The sequence below is a fragment of the Lissotriton vulgaris genome, chromosome 4_1, assembly GCF_964263255.1.
Source record: "Lissotriton vulgaris chromosome 4_1, aLisVul1.2, whole genome shotgun sequence".
NCBI lineage: Eukaryota > Metazoa > Chordata > Amphibia > Caudata > Salamandridae > Lissotriton > Lissotriton vulgaris.
Genome location: NC_141691.1, coordinates 759,968,161 through 759,988,485, shown reverse-complemented (window position 1 = coordinate 759,988,485; position 20,325 = coordinate 759,968,161). Strand labels below are relative to the sequence as shown.

The 20,325-nt window shown below is 42.7% G+C and overlaps 2 protein-coding genes across 4 annotated transcripts in view; one reads left to right on the top strand and one right to left on the bottom strand.

Annotated features, from left to right (window-relative positions):
• MYLK4 (myosin light chain kinase family member 4) overlaps positions 1–20,325 on the top strand; it is a 997,611-nt gene that overhangs the window by 59,462 nt on the left and 917,824 nt on the right. The gene's annotated exons all lie outside the window — the stretch shown is intronic.
• The window catches only part of WRNIP1 (WRN helicase interacting protein 1), a 488,996-nt gene that overhangs the window by 385,018 nt on the left and 83,653 nt on the right, over positions 1–20,325 (bottom strand). For both annotated transcript variants that reach the window (XM_086965069.1, XM_086965070.1), the window contains exon 2: positions 2,730–2,921. In XM_086965069.1, coding sequence (XP_086821195.1) covers positions 2,730–2,921 — 192 coding nt within the window. The remainder of the gene's footprint in view (positions 1–2,729; positions 2,922–20,325) is intronic.

Here is a 20,325-nt window from a genome sequence, read left to right as displayed (position 1 = left end):
CTCAAGACCTGGCTGTTCGACCAGTAGCGGCACCTCCCCTCCCTTCTTTCCCCCCCAGCACCTTGAGACCCTCGCGGGTAAGTAGTGTGCTCTACAAATTCTGTGATTGATTGATTAGGGAAGGTCAAACTTCAATCAAACCTACAGATAACGTTGATTGCCTTTATTAGAGAAAGAATAATGTCAGTGAAAGGGTAAATGCACATACAAGTCTCCTTTATGTCACTGTGACAGTTTGTGACTTTTAGAGGACCCTAAATGTATCTATTCGATGGTTATCGCATGTATTCAAGAGTTGCTGCAAGAGCTGAAAAAAGAGGACGCATGCAAGTCGCTGTGGGAATTGTATCATTTAGAGTTATGATGGATTGAAAGTTTAATTTTTTTAACGTTATAATTTTTGAATACACAGATGACATACATAACAACCACTCAATAGATAAGGTTGCAAAGACAGACTGGGTTGCAAAGACAGAATTGCGAAGATCGACAAATAGATGCAGGTGCATCTAGATATATCGCTCAGGATACTGGAATAAACAGCACTGATTCAATTAGTAATATAACAGTTAAAGGTCTATATAAGCATGATATACATGAGTGCTGAAGGAAAACTAACAAGCCATAGAAACTGGGAAACAAAATTAATTGATTGAAAAGTAGAACTGTAATCTTCATTTAAAAAACATATTAACATGACATATAGGAGTGCAGTTATAAATGCACTTCATTGTGTGTAAACTAAAAAGAGGATAACTTTATAGAGAACAGTTTCAAATAGACACAATAGGGTATGCTGTGGTAGCAGCAGTCAGATAAACACACACAGGTAACCCCAAATAGAATTTACAACAGCATTCACAAGAGACAGGAACTGATAAAGCTGGAATGCGCCCAGTGTGTGAACAGCTGGTAGAAAGTGTCCTGCTATCCAATCAAGAAACAAACACAAAGCTTATACTAAAGTAATAAAGTGGAAAAAAAGCACTGGAAATGAAGGGAACTACCTTTTGGGTGTGGATTTGCGCCTTGTGAACAAGCAAAATGCAGTTGTTCAAAGTGAAGGCAGCCAGTGGTTGAAGTAGGCTGACCCACTACACCATATTGTATGCTGTTGTGGGCACACGCAAAATGGGAATGACACATAACCAGTCCAATGGAAGAAGAGAGTTGCATGAAAGCCTGTTCAAGTATAGTATACATATAATATTAATAACATCAAATGGTCTTGGTTTTTTGCCAGACCCAAAAATGAACAGTTCCTAGAAGTGAGGCAGTGTGTGGAAGCACAGAATAAAGAGAAATGAGGCACTGGAGTATGGTTACTCCTTGCACAGATTTTTCATTCCTTTCCACCCTTGGGACTGGAGAGGACTAGACACACGAACCTTATACCTTTCAAATATGTTTCCAGTGTGAACATGCATTCCACAACTAACCAAAACCTAAACAACACTTGGGAAGCTGAAATTACAAAGCATACAAAAAATCTTTCTTGATCTAACGGAGAACTGTGGCCTGGATTTCACTTAACAAGCAATGTCTGATAACACACTGAGAAACACTGTCTTAGCCGATGAGGCCCTCAAGAAAACCTAAATGATACAGATTTTTCATAGATAGTCTAAGAAGAGAGACCAAGAGAGCATGGATATGACGGAGAAGAGGACATTCACATATTCCGAAGTACCAAGAAGCAAAAATAAGCATTGACACTGCCAACAGGTCTGGTTGCTAAGGAATGTTGTATGGCAATATGAAGTATTATAATTAAATAGCAGGGGAATACATACGTATTAGTGTGAAAGCAAAGAACTGTAGAATATTATTGGTAAATGGTAAAAGGTCACGTGACAGATGCACTGTCAAGTCAGACCTATCAATCCACTTAGCATAATGACTACCCTCCTCACAACTATACTGCTGCCTGAGAAAAAATAAATACCACAAGTTACGAAGACACTTTAATAGCATTCCAATGTCATTGTGTGCCCATGAATTTTCAAGTTCAGGCTGCTGGATACAAAAACAAAATGATCCCAGCTGTGTGGAGAGCAAACACTATTTGTGTAAGCATACAACTTCTGCCCAATCAAAACATGTACTCCTGGCTCCCAACATGTTGGTAGACTCAAAGCCGCTCTTTAGTGATGGTAACATACTTACCTGGCGACAGCTTTACTAGTAAGTCACACCATAAAAAGCACATTTAGTAAGAGGAAGAACTGCACAATGAGCAAAGTAAAACAGGTAATAAATGAGGTCTGGAATGAAACGGTCAGTGAAGGATCTCCATTTCACTCTGTAACCATGTATGACTCTAGCCACAGACCCTTTTTGACCTGTGGGAAATGTCAAAGCATCCTAAAGTTGTTGTTTCTTTTATTTTGGTTTTAAATACAACATGGCCCTGCCTAGCTTTTAAGGCCAGAAGAGTGCTTTGCAAAGAGTATTTTTAATGCAGCAAGAACATCTCAAACAAGAGGTGACGTACACATAACAGTATATGTGCGGGTTTCAGATATAAGCAGATTACATAACATTCTGATCTGAGGAAAAGCTGGTTAGAGACAATAGAAACAACTGGCAGTGCAAAGCACAGTTGGTCTTCAGATTATGCAAGGGTTGCATTGGATTGCAGAGTTACTGATTAAAATGACAGGCTCAAATTTACATGGAGACAGCTACACTGTAGCAGTTGTGAATCTAGCTTTTAGGCAGTTCTGTACCTGCTGCGATTTGTTGAATCGATGAATCTCATCCACAAACAAAATGGTTTTCCTCTTGAAGAGTTTCTGTTCGTTCTGAGCTTGCTTTATAACTTCCCGGACATCGTTCGTTGATGCGCTTGTTGCTGACAAGGTCACAAACCTTGTGTTGTGCTTCTTGCTGTTTTTGGCTATGATGTGTGCTAAGGTAGTCTGAAAAAGAAGACAGACATTTTCAGAGGTTACTTGATTGGGATTGAACAACTATAAATGAGAACAATGTGAATGATGTTGTCATTGCCCACTGTGTTATATTAAATCTCTGCTAAAGTATCTTTAAGTGACGTACACCATTCAAGGTTTCTGAGAAAAAGAAATCGAATTAGTATTATCAAAGGGTTGGCACCACATGGATCTACTCACCTGAGGGGTGGTGTCAGAGGCATTGGCGGCTGGCAGGAAATGGGGGGTTGCGGGCAGGGGGAGTGATACTCATTTGTCATGTTAGTCCTCACCCTTTTCACCATTTGCCGTGAGTACTGGTAGACAGCACTACGCGTTTCAGCTTTCTTCTGAGTCATAGAGTTGTGCTGTACAGAGTGTCAATAAGTAGGGACTGCCATGGTCCCCCCCACATCCATTAAAAGCAACATTTAAAGGAACCTATACACTTAATTCATATATGATGACATTGGTGTTTTAAAATCCATAGAATATAAATTAAAAATGCCATTAGACTGTTAATGTAATCAGAGAGTCAATCCGCATTCTATCACACTGTAAGATAAATTACCCATATATATATAAAATTCTTTATTCGGCTTGTTCACAGTGGAAAAAACCATAAAAGAGCAAAAAATATCATACAATGCAGAAATACATATATTACATAAAATTTCATATAAAATTCATTTCACAGTATAAGAATTAATCAGGGAATGCGAGGGGCCGCTCGAAATTAAAACTAGCGAGGATTTTAGAGGTTCTTTCTGTGTTTCATGATACATTTTAGAAAACTACTAACAAAATAACAGACATTTTCCGTTTCCAGCATTTGCAGTCTTAAAAGGGCGGGTCTGCACTGTCTCAACCCCCACGTTCTTAATATCGGTAAAAGCCAGATCTTTCTGTGGGGTTGATGGTATTTACAGAGCAGGATCACATGCAAGTTAGACTGCGTTGACAGACCGTCACATGGGCAGGGGGGAAGAATGTCACTCCAACAGTTTTGTGACGGAAAGGTAACCATTCTAAAGAAGGTATTTAGCCTGAATCTTGTGATTAACATTCTCTCGTAGGTTGTTATTTGGAGTGCCAAGTACGAGTGGATGTCAGGGGCTGTTTGAATCATATTTGCATGGATAACTGCCGTTTTTGAGGAAATGGATGCAAGTCTTAAAGTTTCCAGGTGTCTTAGTGCTTTCTGTTTAAGATCTTTTTTCGAGATGTCTGTTATTGACACCGGGTCCAAATGGTATTTTTCAACGCCTAAATCGTTAAAAAAGTTTCTAACATAAAGAAGCCATTTTATTTTTGTGGAGTTGTCCACGTTCATTGTATCTGAAATGATGGCTTGTGTCAAGGCATTTTTGTCTGACTTCCAAATGCGTCGCCACAGCATCAACGGTTCTATTTTAATTAGGTCCTCTATATAAGGTATAGCTAATTCTAGATGCATTGCATAGGTAGAGGTACCTTTAGGGGTGGCTAGCAAAAATCTTAAAAAGGCGTTTTCAGCTTTCTGGATGAAACTAATATCTGTGTAACCCCAGACTCCCGCGCCATATGTTGCGATTGCCTGGCATTTGGCGTTATAAATCTTGAGGAGCTCTACTGGTGGTCTTTTGCCTAATCTCTGGGAAAAAGTTGTTAGGGCGGCAATTGCCCTCTTGAATAAGTGTGCCCTTGTGTTCACTGCTGGCTTCCAGCTAAGTTGGTCATCTATCATGACCCCTAAATAGGGGTACTGAGGGGTAGCTTCAAGCTTTTGGTTGTTGAAGAGTATGGGGTTTGTTCTTTTTTGGCCTCTACCTACTGTCATTACGAACGTTTTTTTCACGTTCACCTTTAAGTCAAGATTGCCCATAAATGACGTGTACTTGATTACTGCTTTCTGAAGTTCTCGGGGCGTTCGCGCAAGGATGACAGCGTCATCCGCGTAGAGCAGGGCTGGGATCAGGCGGCGGTTTATGCGTGGGAGGTCCTGAGCCCCCCTCAACATCTCCCCCTCCAGACCATTGGTATAGAGTGAGAAGAGGAAGGGGGCCAGGACGCATCCCTGCCTGACCCCACGCCCTACGCTAAACGGTGACGTCAGCTCTCCGTTTACCCCAAAACGGACTCTAGCTGTTGCCCCGGTATAGAGCTCTCTTAAAAGATCTAAAAGGGGTTGATCTACTCCCAATTGAGCTAGGACCTTCCACAGCTTTGCGTGCGAGACGCAATCAAAAGCTGCGGATAGGTCGACAAAGACCATATATATCTTAGTAGGGGTGGCCTGGGTGTATTTGCCCATTATTAAGGAGAGATTAAGGGCCTGCTCTAATGTACCAAAGTCCTTGCGGAAGCCAAATTGGATGTCGGAGATTATGCCCCGGTCCTCACTCCACTGCTGGAGACGCTCTAGAATGACTCTCCCCACTACTTTCCCGAGCGAGTCCAGCAGTGATATGGGCCGGTAGCATTTTGCATCCTGACGGTCCCCCTTTTTAAAAATGGGGACCATTATTGATTTGGTCCAGGAGGTAAGGATTCCCTCATTCGCTGCTGCTGTGCAGACTCTAGTTAGGATGGGTGCCCAGAGGTCTAAGTTGTTTTTAAAGAAGTCCACTGGGACCCCATCCGGTCCTGGCGCCTTGCCTGATTTACTGCTCTGGAGTGCATCCATAAGGTCTGGAATATCGAAAGGAACCAAAATGGGATAGTGAGGCTTTGAAGGCAGGGGTTCTGTTGGTGAGGTATTTTTAAAAATCTCTTCAAAGTGAGAGACCCATGTATTTTCATCAATGGCGACTTCTATTTTTGGGGTGCCATTATCAGTAAGGTAAGGGGTTCTTACTGTGCGCCAAAAAAGCTCGCTGTTTTTTGAGACTGCACCTTTATGGAGATCGTCCCATAATTTTTGCTTGAGTTGGGCAGTTCTCAGTTTTCTTTCCCCTATGTATTGGCGCCTTAAGAGTTGAATCTGGGCTGCATCTCGCGGTTTATTTTGAAGTGCAGATTTTAATTTTTTTAGAGCAGCGGTGCAATTATGGTTAAACCATTTTGGTTTTGTGGAGCGGTTTGGATTGGGTTTTGAAGTAAGTAGGTCCTTTATAGAATCTAGGATTAGTTTAAAGTTTATCAGGACTTCCTTGTGGCTTGATGCAAGGTCCAGGCATTTCACAATGTTTGGGTAGGTCCGAGTTATTAGTTTTTTCAGTATGTCAGATGGATTAATTTTTGCCCACTTGATTGTGAAACCATTGTGTTTGCCAACCTGGATCTTGTTCTGTATGAGAGTGATCGCCATCTCCAGTTTATGAGAGGAGTTGGATGGCATAAATAGCTTTATTGCTAGGGCGAAGTGGTCACTGAGGGGAGTGACAATGACCCTGAAATCTTTAAGTTTATTCATGAGGGTTGGTGTAAGGAGTATGAAATCTACTGTGGTTTGATGACCTCTGCCCACGTAAGTCGGAACAAATTTGTTTGGGTCTGCATCTAGATGGTTTACGATGTGGAGATCCAAGTCCGATAGGACGGTGTTAATGAAATTTCCTAGTTTATTGTGGGCAAAGTGCGCCATTGGGACGTTAAATTCGTCCATTATCCCGCAGCACAGTAGGTTAGAGGCTGTACAGGGGTGGAGATTGAAATCTCCCCCCCAGATTAGATGGATTGCCTTATTTGCGGATCTCTGTTGGTGAATCTGTTTTAATTTATCGCAGAGGGTGGTAAGAAGAATTATGAAGTTTTCTTCCGATAAGTTATTATAACTATTGGTCAGAATGATTATTTCTTTGTTTACAAGGGTTAATGAAAGAATTTGGTGGTTGGCGTCCTGGGAGAGTATAGCCACTTTATTAAGTGGTAGGGTATTTGAGATGTAGGTAATTAACCCACCCTTTGGTCTGCCCATTGGGCTGGGTAGTGCTGGGACAGAATAGGTTTTGTAGCCTTGCAGGTGTAGTTCCTCTACAGACCATGTCTCCTGCAGACAAATTACTTGATATGAATTTAGGAACTCCTGCGCGGAGCCATCCTCGATTTTATTTCGGAGGCCTGCGGTGTTCCAGGAGAATACTGTAATTAATGAAGAGTCATCATTACGTTGATCTATTGAGACTGTGGGTTCCTTATTTCTGGAGGCTGGAGAAGTTATAAAAGACTGCGGAGAAGGAGCTGCGTGAAGCTCATTTGAGGGGATTTCTGTTGATGGTCAGTCGACCATTTCTAGGCCATTGTACCTATTGTGTAGCGGGATGTTATGCCATGGGTCCCACCGAGATTGTTCTCTGTGAGGGAGCCATTGAGTGTAAGGCCTTCTGTCGTCCCATCGTCCACCCTGATGGCGTTGTCTTACCGTGTGCCAGGAGTAATCTGGCTCGTATAAGTTAGGGGGACCGTGGTATCTGGGGATTGATAGATCATCCTGTCTGGGGAATGGGGCGGACCAGGGAGGCTCCTGCTCCTGTGTAAAGCCGCCCGCCTGCCTAAAAGGATAGAAGAAGGAGAGTGGCTTGATCTTGATTCCTCCATTTGGGGTGATGTCTTCCCATGCGCAGACATAGTCTGCTATTCGTGGGTCCTCAAATGTGATTGTTATGCAGTCACCGGGAATGGTTTTTCTAGTGCTGCCCACCCACGGTACCCTAGCAACAGATCTAATTCTTCCGCGCCAGGAAGATGGAATCGGGCGGTTGGTCTGGAGCCAGTGCTGGGCTTTGTTTTTTAGGTACCAGATCGGTTCTGGGGTAGAGTCTGTTAATTCGGGTACTCCAGCCATCACCACAACATACGGTGAGGCCTCAGGAGGAAAGTCTGCTGGGAGTCTTGGAGGACCAGGATTCCTTGCAGCATTTCTCTTGGGCCTGTCCGCAGGGGTTTTTGGTGGAGGGGGTGGAGGGACAGAAGTTTTTTTTGCTGGTTTGCTTACATTTTTAGCGGGAGTTTTGTTAGCAGAGCTACTAGGTGCTGCCGGGGTGGCGGCAACTGTGGATGCCGCACCTGGGGAGGTTAGACTGATTATCTGCTGCGAGTTATTGGTGGAGGACAAGGCTGTTGCAGTGTTTGCTATTTTAGTTGAATTGGATGTGTTTTTGTTAGCGGGAACGTTTGATGTAGTTATCCGGAGAGTCTTTTGTTGTGGGTTGGGCAGAGATGGATTTGCACTAGCTGTATTAGTAGTGGTTGGTTTTTTAGTGTTGTTTCCTCCTGCTTTTTGTGGGCATAATGGGTGAGTTAGCTGTTGGATTTTTAGGAGTTTGGAGATTTGTGACTCTATAGTTAGTAACCGGTGTTCTAAGGGTTGTAATGCCTGTTTAACTATACTAGCTATACCGGTGAGGGTTAATTCCTTAGCCCCCGTAACATTCAAGTCCGCTTGGGCTTGTTTATTAGGGTGGAGGTCCAAGGCTTTCGGAGGGGCTATTTCCTTCTCTGTCTGATGGACTGACGCTAGAATCTCTATTTGTACCAATCTATCATCATGGTTTTGTGGGGTGCTAGATGGTAGTGCCAGACTTTCTGGTGTAATGGGATTTCTAGGGGCCCTTTTCTTGCTAATGGCTCCCTCCCTCCTACCCCTTTCTATTCTTTTGTCTATAGACGAAATTTGTGTAGGTGTTGTCGGAACCAGTTCTGGGGTTTTTTCTAAGTCAAAGCTGAGCTGGGAGTCCGCAAGCTGGGATACTGACAGATCTACTGTGTTTGGCAAGCTACGTCTCTCACGTGTTTGCACTATCTCAGCGTTTGGGGCTCCCAGTGCTGGAGATCTGGCTTCCGCTAGGATACCTAATGAGGATCTTTTGGCGAATGCCAGATCTAAAGAGACCCTTTCTTCCATTATTGATATACTTTCATCTATGAGGGTGTTAGCCTTCGCTAGAAAGTCGTCCATAGGGCCAAGTAGTTTACCCACGGAGGTGGGGGCTTTGGATTTGGACTTTGATCCCCTCGTATGCACCATTATTGTCCTTATTGGATTCTTTGGATGAGGGAATGGGGGGTGTCCGGATAGAGATGGCAGAGGGGTGGCCCAGTCCAGTCTCTACCAGCCTCTAACGGCCTAAAACGGCCCGGTCTTCGCCCCGGGCTGCGACCCGCACGCGACCCGCGGCGCGTTAGAGACTGGCTGATTATAAAGGAGGAAATGAGGGCGTGGTCACCGGGGGAAGAGGCGCCTGCTGCCAAGAGCGGTGGTTTCTGGGCCTCGCAGTCCCCCGGTAGGCTTTTCCAGGGCACAGCCTATGCACTGCAACCTGGGCGGGTCGCGCTGAGAGCGAGGTGGAATACCGCCGATTGCAGTAACGCTCCCACCAGCCGACCTCAGCCACAGGAAATGCGATGAAATTCGTGAACAAGGGAGCAGTTCCTCAAGCCAGGAGCAAAGAGCAGGTCAGTGAGCGGCACCCGCGCAGCGGGTGTCGCGAAAGGTTTTATGAGAGCCGGTCAGATCAATGGGCGTGGCCGCCGGGGGAAGAGGCGCCTGCTGCCAAGAGCGGTGGTTTCTGGGCCTCGCAGTCCCCCGGTAGGCTTTTCCAGGGCACAGCCTATGCACTGCAACCTGGGCGGGTCGCGCTGAGAGCGAGGTGGAATACCGCCGATTGCAGTAACGCTCCCACCAGCCGACCTCAGCCACAGGGAATGCGATGAAATTCGTGAACAAGGGAGCAGTTCCTCAAGCCAGGAGCAAAGAGCAGGTCAGTGAGCGGCACCCCAATTACCAATTACCCATATATGTTCTTCATAATATAGGATACTCATCTATATAATATATAATGTATAACATGAGGAACAATTTGTTGAATCTAGATTACAATTTATCATGGTAAAGTACCACATAATTTAAAAAGGTATTATTACTGTTCTGTCCATGACAAAACCAAATTGTAATTCATTACCTAATTAGATCAAGCCACAATTAGGATTGTCAACCCGATGTATTCACCACAGAAAATCAACAATTATCCATAAGTATTTATCAAGATTTAAAAATATTTAAAAACATTTAAATATTTCAAAATATCTAAAAATACTGACAAATAAAATGCAATAAAGTGCACAGCCTTGGGCTGGATCTCTAACAGAGTGAGCTACACTTGGCTTAATAAAGTGTTAATTATGATTAGGGCTCCCGGTTTTATGGTATTTATTTTTTTAACATTTCCGTCTGTATTTATCCATATTTATTTTATGTTAATTTTATTTGTATTTATCCACATTAAATTTTTATCGCAAGCAAAAGAAGAGGCTGCAGCTGGTATTTTTTCACAATCATTTAAATAGCCAATGTGCACTTGCAATCGGTTGTTATATATATATATGGCAAATTAGGTATAATTATTAAATTCATCTGAAAACTTTGCCATTGTAATACAAGCAAAGATTTAAGCTCCTAGAGTGAGAGTGCTTGTGAGGACCTAATCAGCTGTTTCCCTTTGCAACCCGCCCATAGTCGTGCAGCACTTATCATGACGTGTGTAATTATTGGTATACAAAGCAGGATCAATGACATAGGACAAATTGTGATCCACTGTTATATGTGCTTCCAAAGAGCTCCTATACTTTGGTTTTAAAACGATCTTCAGTACAACACTGAGAAGGATGTCCTGTAATAACTACAATGTGCAATGTTTCAAAACAATAAAGACAAAATAGACCACCGGTATCTGTAATTCTTGAGAAAATGTTTACGTTCCCTATCGAAAAAAGCAACCAGCAGTAATTGTTCTCACCCACTGCACGCAGTGGTACATGCCGATCTCACACCCCGTCCTGTCCAGCTATTTATTATTTTGTGGCCTTCCCTCTACACACCCTGCTTCGCCTCCCACCCCCAGCAGCTAAAAACGTCACTCTCGAAATAGTGCACTCTGAAACCCTGGTCATTTAGAATGAATCCGCGCTCATGTTTCTGAAAAGTGAGAAGTTTAAACATCAAGAAACAGAGGAACATATCATGCAGCCCGTAGAGGGGATCTACACTAGCCCCATCCAGCTATAGTTTATCTTTTAACACCAGTCAGGAATGAAACCACGACACCTGCACCAGATGTAGAGCCCAAAACCCGAGTTTCAAGGCGGCACAGAGAAGTGTGATTCAGGCGTGAAGGATCTATCACCTCTCCACTTAAAGTGCAGTCGATTACAAAAGACTAACAAAAGACCATTCCCCCCTCCCTAGCGCCATGCTATTTAAACAATAAAACATAGATGTGTACCCTCCCTTTCACTTATATTGTCTTTGAAGTGGCTGGTTGGGGGGGGGGGGGGGGGGGGGGCTGTTATGCACACACACCGACACATAGACACTACCACAATTAGGTGAAAAAACGAATTAGGAAAAGTCAACACGGGGTTCGGGCAGGCAGAGTGCATCCAAAGATCTACATCAGACAGAGCAGCGTGGCAACCATTGGCTGGAGCATGGCTGTTTCGGAATCAGTTTCAGCAGTATTTTACCATTTCTATTTATAAATACAGACAACGGGAAAATAATTTCCCGTCTGTATTTATGTGTCAAAATCCGTTTAAACGGAAAACTAGGAGCCTTAATTAAGATTCATGATATTTGATCAAGAGAGTATGAATTGTATAAGCCACAGATTACATAGAGGCTTTTAAAATATTAAATAATAAATGAAGTATTTCAAAAGTGCACAATTTCAAAGCCAATCCCGGAATGCTGTAATTTAACATACTCTCATTGCACAGGAGTTTCAAAAGTGCAAGAAATCTTGGTCTCGAAGGTATCCTCTCACTTAAAAACAAATGGTCAATCTCTATGTCTAATTTATTCACATCTAACACCTATAACTAGAATTCATACTAAAGTGCAAAGTGCTTAGTTTACTATTGCATTTTAGGATCAGTTTGTAAAACCATCTATCAAATAAACAGTTCTTGCAATCTCCAACACAGGCAGGGTCGTGGACCAGGGTCAAAACGGACTCGATAGTTCTCGCCTCGGTGCCTACTCTAACCAGGGAACACACTCGGCAGCTCTGGGCAGTAAGCTTGCCTCATCTCTACAACAGCCCCCCACAGACGCCTGGGATGCCTGGTTTCACCTTGGAGATACCCAGAAAGGGACCATCTCACAGGGAAAACCAGGACGGGTTCCCCAGCGGTCTCAGCGCCAGGATACTCCATGGAGTCGCAGTGCGCTTTAAAAGTACACCCACATTTACATTTAAACATGAGCCCCATCCTAACGAGTACGGAGACACGCGCCTTAAGAGTTCGGCAGCCAAAGGTGGGACTTGAGCTGGAATCTATTGAAACACTGCCTAAACAGTCGCTGAAAGACATTTCTGCAGATCAGAAGATAGTGAATTATTCAAACTCATGGCATGCAGTAATCGTACAGCTGCCTGCAGACCTATCTTGGTATAAAATCCAGCAGCTTGGCGAGGGGTATGCAGCACGCTGTGACTTTGAGGCAGCCCATGTGGGGCTAAGACACAAGACGGGACTGGCTCAGAATGTGGCATGCTGTGGACGTAAGGATAAGTGTGCTTCCCCTCTCTTTGAATGCTCAATTACTGCTGTCTGGCTTCTCATATTCATATGTGATGTGTCGCTGACACTATTCCAGCTCCTAATACATGCTTATACACTTTCACAGAGGTTAAGGGCTCAAGATATAAAGTTTCCACACCCTTCCACTGAATTTCTGGAAACCACCCAACTGGAGGGATCCAAGTTTGAATACACTTTAGAGTCCACCCCGCAATACTACTCATGAAAGCACTGGTCAAAGAAAGTGGGAAAGGCAGAAAGCAAGAGGCTAGAACCTAAGATCCCAGAACTCCACAGCTATAGGACTATTATGAAGTGACAGAAATAAAATCTACACAGGGAAGTTGTATTGCTAATACTGATCATTTAAATCAAAAAGTCGACAACTTTGTGGACAAGATAGATACTTTAATGGAGGCCAGCAGAACGGTTGAAGGAAGAGTCACCTGGCTGGAACATAGAGTTAATACTCCAACCCAAGATGATAACAGAATCAACACAATTAAAATAAAGTGCGAGGAGCTTGAAAACAGATGCAGATGATCAAACCTCTTTGGGGATCCCAGATGGCTCTGTGAGAATAATCATAGAGCCTGTACCTGAAAAAGTAGCAAGCAACTGGTTTAGAGAACTTTTCTGGGAAAGTGTCATTGGAGATGAAAAAAAACACGTCCCCATAGCCCAGGCTCATCAGGTACTGTTTAATATAACTAGTACTCACCACCCTCCCAGAACAATCAATGTTAACTTCCAAGACCATAGGATTACCAAAAAAAAAAAGATTCTGGCTATAGCAAGAGTGAAATAACATGCCAATTGCAACAGGATATTATGTTTCAGTCTTTCCTGACTCCGCTTACAAAGCTGACAAAAGTCTGAAACAAATGAAACAGTTGATTCAGGAGTTCAAAAACATCAGGTGTACCTGTTTCAATCTCTTCACACTTAAAGTTTACTGGAATGGTTCTTTTCATGTAGAACTTGGAATATCTGAATCTTGCTAAAGCAGATAAAAAGTCCTGGCTGTGTTTTTTTTTAAACTATAGATTTTGGCTGGTTACAGAAGTAAAGATATAGGCAGGGTGGGGAATAAAAAAAGGAAAGACGAGAAAGGGGACATTTAGTGGTTTGTGTCAGGACGGTGGGTAGTTGCTATTTAGTGTTTACCACACTTATCCCAAGCAAAGCAATAATAATAGTAAATACGGTTATTGATCTATTGTAATGAAGAAAGGAGACATAAGCAAGGAAGATGGCTCTTGTGAACATAAAAAATGAGTTGATGAATATCACTTTAAGACCCATTAAGGCCCTCAGAGGATGGTGCAAAACCACCAAACAATATTTCCAGAAGTAGTAACTATTTCCATAACACAAGATGATTTTCATGTAGCATTACAAGTCAAAGATAAAAAAATCTTCCAGGAAAAAATCTGGTGAGGAGTCAGAAGCCACAAATGAAAGCAGCCTTAAACACGAGCCGGTCTATCTAAAAGTTGGCAGATACCTGGTGGGAACTACATCAAGATGAAATTTGTTTCACATACTGAAGCAAACAGCGTACATTGAAGACAGAAGAGATTTTTTTTAAACCTTTACTGAGTCTTGATTCTACTGAGGCAGGAATAATACCACCAGAATTATGATGCCATGTCATAATAGCTATAGCAATCACTTTTCCAACAACTGGACCCATACACCATTTCTGGTGAGTTGACATCTATCTTATTGTCAGCTTTGAACACTAGTAGAAATGCAAACAAATAAGGAATCTTTTGAGCAAAATACAGATAATGCAAGTATAATTAACACTTGAGATTGTTCTATGGCTTATATAGAAGGCGTTTTGAGCTCACAATGGGTGCAAGCAGAACAGATATTGTAGTTAAAGAACGATTACTCTCAGATCACATGGAATTCTACTCAAGAGGACATCATTAAACCAACTCAGATAGGAACCTATGTCTATGCTTCTCTAACCAAGAGTTCTAAATAGGCAAACTATTTATCAAAAATAAGTTGAAGGATGTAAAAAACGAATTCCCAAATATATTAACCCAGGAAAGGGAGCCCTATGATGCTCCATCCTAATCTGACTTACAGACGTTCTCAAAATGTATATATATTTATTATTAAGGTATTTTAAGCATTTATATATTTTAAGGGCAATTTGCAAGTGTTCTTCACTGAAGAAAAAACAAAAATCTAAAAGTATTCCTCTATGGGAAAACTAAAACCTTCTGGAGAAACTTACTAGTACCCATAAAGAACGATTTAGTGTCGGGATATGGGAACTTGATTAAATACTTCACAAAAGCTGAACTATCCCCCATTTAGAAATTCAACAGAAAAATAGTGAGTTAATTTGCAAGTATTTATATAAAAGAAACCAGATAACTCCTCACATTTTGATAAAATTTCATAGTATGATTTCATCAATAACCATTACAAACCTAAAACAAGACCAAACCTAAATTCTTGACCAGTGGACAGACGATTTACCGATTCGGGTTACCCTGAAGTATGGACGGATATGAATCAGAATTGTTTAAATCAAATAAAGAATATATTGAATGTTATTATTGATTGCATCCGGCAACACATTACATCTCGAGTAGTTTGAATTTACACAGCATTGTTTTTCTATACCGAATATATTACACTTCTGAAAGGATACACAAAATAAAAACAGCAATCAGTGCACCAGATGGGGAACACGGTAAAAATATGGCTTCATATGGTTGGGAATGCCCCAAATCAATCTAGCTCTTTTGGGAGTTAATTAAAGAATTGGAAAAAGTCCTTGTTGGACCTCGCCCCTTTCTGCACGGTTATTCCCAAACTTTATGCCTTCCACCACCTATTTTGCTGACCTTTTTGTTGGTTTTAGCACTCTGGGCACTTTACCACTGCTAATACGTACTAAAGTGCATGTGCTCTCTTCTCTAAACATGGTATGATTGGTTTACACCGGTTTGGCATATTGGATTTACTTATAAGTCCCTTGTATAGTGGTATACCAATTGCCTAGGGCCTGTAAATTAAATGCTACTAGTGGGCCTGCAGCACTGATTGAGCCACACACAGCAGTAGCTTTTCAAACCTCTCTCATGCCTGCCACCGCAGGGCCTGTGTGCGCAGTTTACTTCCCCTTCAACTTGACATTTAAAACTACCTGCCAAGCCTTAATCTCCCCTTTTATTACACATGTCACCCCTAAGGTAGGCGCTAGGGAGCCCTAAGGACAGGGTACTGTGTAAATAAAAGGTAGGTCATGTGCCTTTATATGTGGCATGTCCTGGTAGTGACAAACAGCCACTGAGTTGTTCACTACTGTGAGGCCTACTCCTCTCATAGGCTAGCATTGAGAATTTCCTTATATAATTGCAAGTGGAAATACTGATCAGAAAGGAGTGACATTGCCATTTTGTTTTATGTGGAGAATGGCAGTGATAAATCCTGATTACTGGTGAAGTTGAATTTCACATTACTATTTTAGAAATGCACTTTTAGAAAGTGGGTATTCCTCTGTGCTTGTAACTCTTTGTGCTTTGCAGCCTATCTACAATACACGTCAGGGCTGGGTGACAGCTACAATTAGTGCATTCTCTCCAGCTTCCCTGGTACAGACAAGAAGGGATTCAGTTTCCCAACAACCGCATAAACATGACAACTTTGCTCCTTAGAATAAGAGTCAATCTCTAGAGTCGTGTGAAACAATAGACAGTTATTTTACTCAGTCAGTTTTGTGCAGATTACTTACACCAAAGTGCAGAGAATAGAGAGACTGGCGTTTTCAATAAAAAGGTATTATTTATTGAACAGTCTTTCTTCTCGTACAAGAGAAATGAATTGCCACAATTGCAAGACTAGTTATTATAAAAAGTGCGTACAGTAAAATGAGGATTGCGAAATAATACTGTAAAAGCATTGATATGGTTTCTTAGGCATACAATGGTTTAAAATGAATAAAACATATATACATTCATATATACATTAGGCTAACGTACTCAACTGGTGCTTCTAACTACGCTTACCCCAGTGTACCTGACCTAAGCCTAATACTTGGGAGGGAGTAAGTAAGTAGCAGTTTTAGTTAAGTTGGTTTTGCCAAGGTTTGCTTCAAGAATTCTCTCTAAGGGTTTAATCAACACCATACCTCTGGAATAGAATGTTGGAGGTCTTGTATCTCCTTCCAGGGACTCGATATCCCAGTCACTCGCAAGAGTAGGCTGGAAACGCCGGAGCTGGATTTCTCGGCAGGAGAGAAGACAGCGTCTCTCTCAGCGCGTCGAGGAAGAGGAGGAGGGGCAGCGTCCGCGGGCAGCTTGCATCTGCTGGGCTCTGAAGGGGGACAGCTGTTCTGCTCCTATGTGCACCACACCATCGCTCGCTGATGTTGTTGAGGCAGCGATAGCATCAGTATCAGCGTAGCAGCGATAGCTTCAGCGTTTGCTTAAGGCAACGTTGGTAATATTTATACCTGAAAGGAGCCTTGTTTGACGTAAGTATTTGGACATAAGACGTCAATAAAGATGTCACTAGGAAGTGATCGTCTCTCAGTGCTCATTAGAGTTCTATTACTAATCAAAACATAGCAAGTGGGGCTTTCCCAGGTTGCTGAGTTTTTAATCTTGTTGAAGAACTCGGAGTGTAATCTAGGAATCTTAGATAGTGGCTTCTGCTGTGTCATTTGCACTAATGAGCTGCAAAGGAAGCTGCAGAGGAAGCGATTCTGAAATGTGGCTCTGATCGTGTGAGGCCAGAGACGAGTTTCTGAATATTGCATTTGATCAGTTATGCCAATATAGGGGTACAAAGGGATTATAGCCGTATAGGGGCATAAGGTCACAGTATTGATCGGGGTCCTAGATTAGAACGCGACATGCTGAGCTACTAGGAGAAACCACAATTCATGTTCACTGCTTTGCTGTGTTGGCCTGCTGCCTGTTGATTGCTGGACTGAATGAGGGACTACCACTTTACAACTAATTTGGATGAGATGGCCTGCTGCCTGCTCGTGCCCCAAGTGCTCTCCAAGGACTTGCTCGTTTGCCCCCTATTCTTTCAGAGTCTCAGGGGACTCGGAGTCTGGCAATTGCCAGGTTCCAAACAACCCAGTGCTTAATTCTGCAACAAGCACAGCACTCTGTGCTGCCTACAAACAGCACATCTTGCCTGCCCGAAGTGCTGGTGCCTTTCAGTCAGGACTGAGTGCCCTGAGTTACTACACTGTTGCCACAGCGCCAAAGAGTGACTCCCCCTTGACCCGCGTGTATGTGGGAGAATTACAGGAGGGCTGGTATCTTTCAGGGACCAGCGTGCCCCTCTTCTGAGCCACACAGCACAGGCAGTGCAAACCGAGCCTTCTGAGCTCCACCAGAGACCGGCGCGTCTCCAGAGACTCGTACTGCTGAGGCTGGGCACAGTGAGTCTACGAGCTGCCTCACAGCAGAGACACATCGTCCAGGCAACATAGAAGTGTCAGCGCTGCCTCACCCTGCCCGCATGGAACTCTGGAGCTCGCTGACACAGGGTCTGGCTGTCGAGGCCCACCAGACTTCCTGCGACACCACAGAGGTGTTTTGCGATGTGGTGGCAGACCAGACGAGTGGTACCAGGCCCCTAAAAGTACTGTGAGTCTGCAGCTGCACTGCACACTCCTAAGCAGCTAAATTGCAACGGGAGGTCTCTCGCGTGCCCCTTAAGCTTGTGCTCCCACCCCCTCCTACCTTGTATAGGACTTGGCGTGTGTGGTATTCCATTACCCATGTCATCTGTCTTATGTCATCTGGAATCCTCCCATGTCACTCAGTAGAGTGTTAGGACTTTAGAATGTTTTCCCTTGACTGTGGTCAGTTACAGCTGGACTGAGGATGAAGACATCACTTGCTACCTGTGGTTGTATAAGCTGTTCTCCTTTTGAATAAACCTACTTGAACCTACTCTTTGTGTAGTAGCCTTACTACAGCGGCATTGTCCTGCTTCTACACTACATGGAGGGGAAAACCTCTGAAGGAGAACCCCGAGAGTTGCTTAGGGCTGCCAGTAGAAACTAAACTGCTTAAGGTTACCAACATTACTGTGAAATTTCTAATAGAAGCGCAGGTTACTCCATCCCTTTAAAAGGAGAAGTATGGTTATGGAAAAAATACACTGACAAAGTCCTCCTGATCTGAAAGGGTATACAGGAAGGGTTTTGAAACCTTACAAACTGGCTGAATGCTCTAGACAGATCTCAGAATTACAATTAACATGAGCAACAAGGAAATGTCCTTTCTGGACTTAAGGCTTTACCAGAGGTGCACTACAAGCCAACTAAAGGCTTTACCAGAGGTGCACTACAAGCCAACTAACAGAAATAGTTTACTTCGCTTTGAAAGCTTCCATCTACAGTCCCTACGAGAGGGTCTTCCTGTGGGCCACTTCCTGAAATTGTACGAACACTGTAACTTACGAAAACATGTTGAATTCTTGAGTGCACAGCTACAGAACAAATATTGACCACAGAAAAGAATTAGGGGAGCTGACAAATTGGAAGAAAACAATAGGGAAAAAGTATTGGCAAAACAATAACGACCAAAGGTAACTACCAATTTGTGAGATTAACTATTGCCCCAAGCCCCAACAAGCTAAAGAAACTGGTGACAAAACATTGAAGCACTCTGAATTCTAGAGGCCTTAACATTGAAAAGCCCACGCTCTCTTTCAGAAACGGACACATTCAAAGGGACATACTCTTACAAATCTGCCCATAAAAACAGATACAAAAGCGAAATTGAAGACACTGTGTAACATACAGTTACCCACTGAACATGCTCCATGTGGGTGTGTACTGTATGTAGGTTTACGAGAAGATATAAAACAGTACATATGGGGCTACAGGTTTCTTGGCGATGAAAAGGGCCTGATTGACTAACACACAGAATGTCATTTACGTGTTGACGTGTACTTGCACACTGCTGTAAAAAGGCATGACAACCTGAAAAGTACAAATAAGAATAAGTGAAAACAGAAGTAAGTTTAGGCGTGAGAAAGACGGCACCAGACTGACCAGACCGTTTTTGGAGAAATAACATACTGAAGATGACTTAGAGTGGTATGTTATCGAAAAACTAAAACCACTGGAACATGATATGGCAATAATTCTGTTGGCATATGAACACACAGGTGAAGGAGACAATCTTTAAATAAACCGTGTAGCTATGAGGTACATAACAATGAGATAATGCCTGGTAAATAATGTGTGTGATATAGGTGTTATACTTAGAAACATGCAATAACTAGCGCACCAAGGACAACCACTCATTTTAGATCGGTGACCATGCATCACTAACAGAAACTGATAAGTATGTCTTAGATACTCATTGGAAACATGTGGCAGAGAGGGTTATAATGATGATGAGTTAGACAGACCAGCTGGAACAATAGTCTTTCCCTCTATCTTCATGATTATTAAAAGTCTTAACTAGCTACCCATCTTAGGATCCCCAGTGCACTTTATACTCTAGTTACTTAACCATAGAATTGTATTTTCTAGGGAAGAACTGCGTTTTCCCTTCAATACTGGCACATTAGGCAAAGAGTGATTTACAGGACACATCCATAAAGAAAAAATGTTACTACTAAAGTCAGTAGGGGCCGGCACAGCGCAATAACAATTTTCTTAAAAGGAACTCGTTTTCTCCACTTAGTAATTGAAACTAATAAAAAAAATCCCCAATTTAGACAACTGTGGTATTTTTGGACCCCTGTAGTGGATCTTCCACAAGTTGCACTATCTGAGGGCAGCACCTGGGGGGAATAACTACATTTCCCATGAGCCCAGAAAGTGCGACAGTGCACTGCCAATCGCAAGATGAACGTTTATTTTCTTGGGAACAGAAAGGGGGCA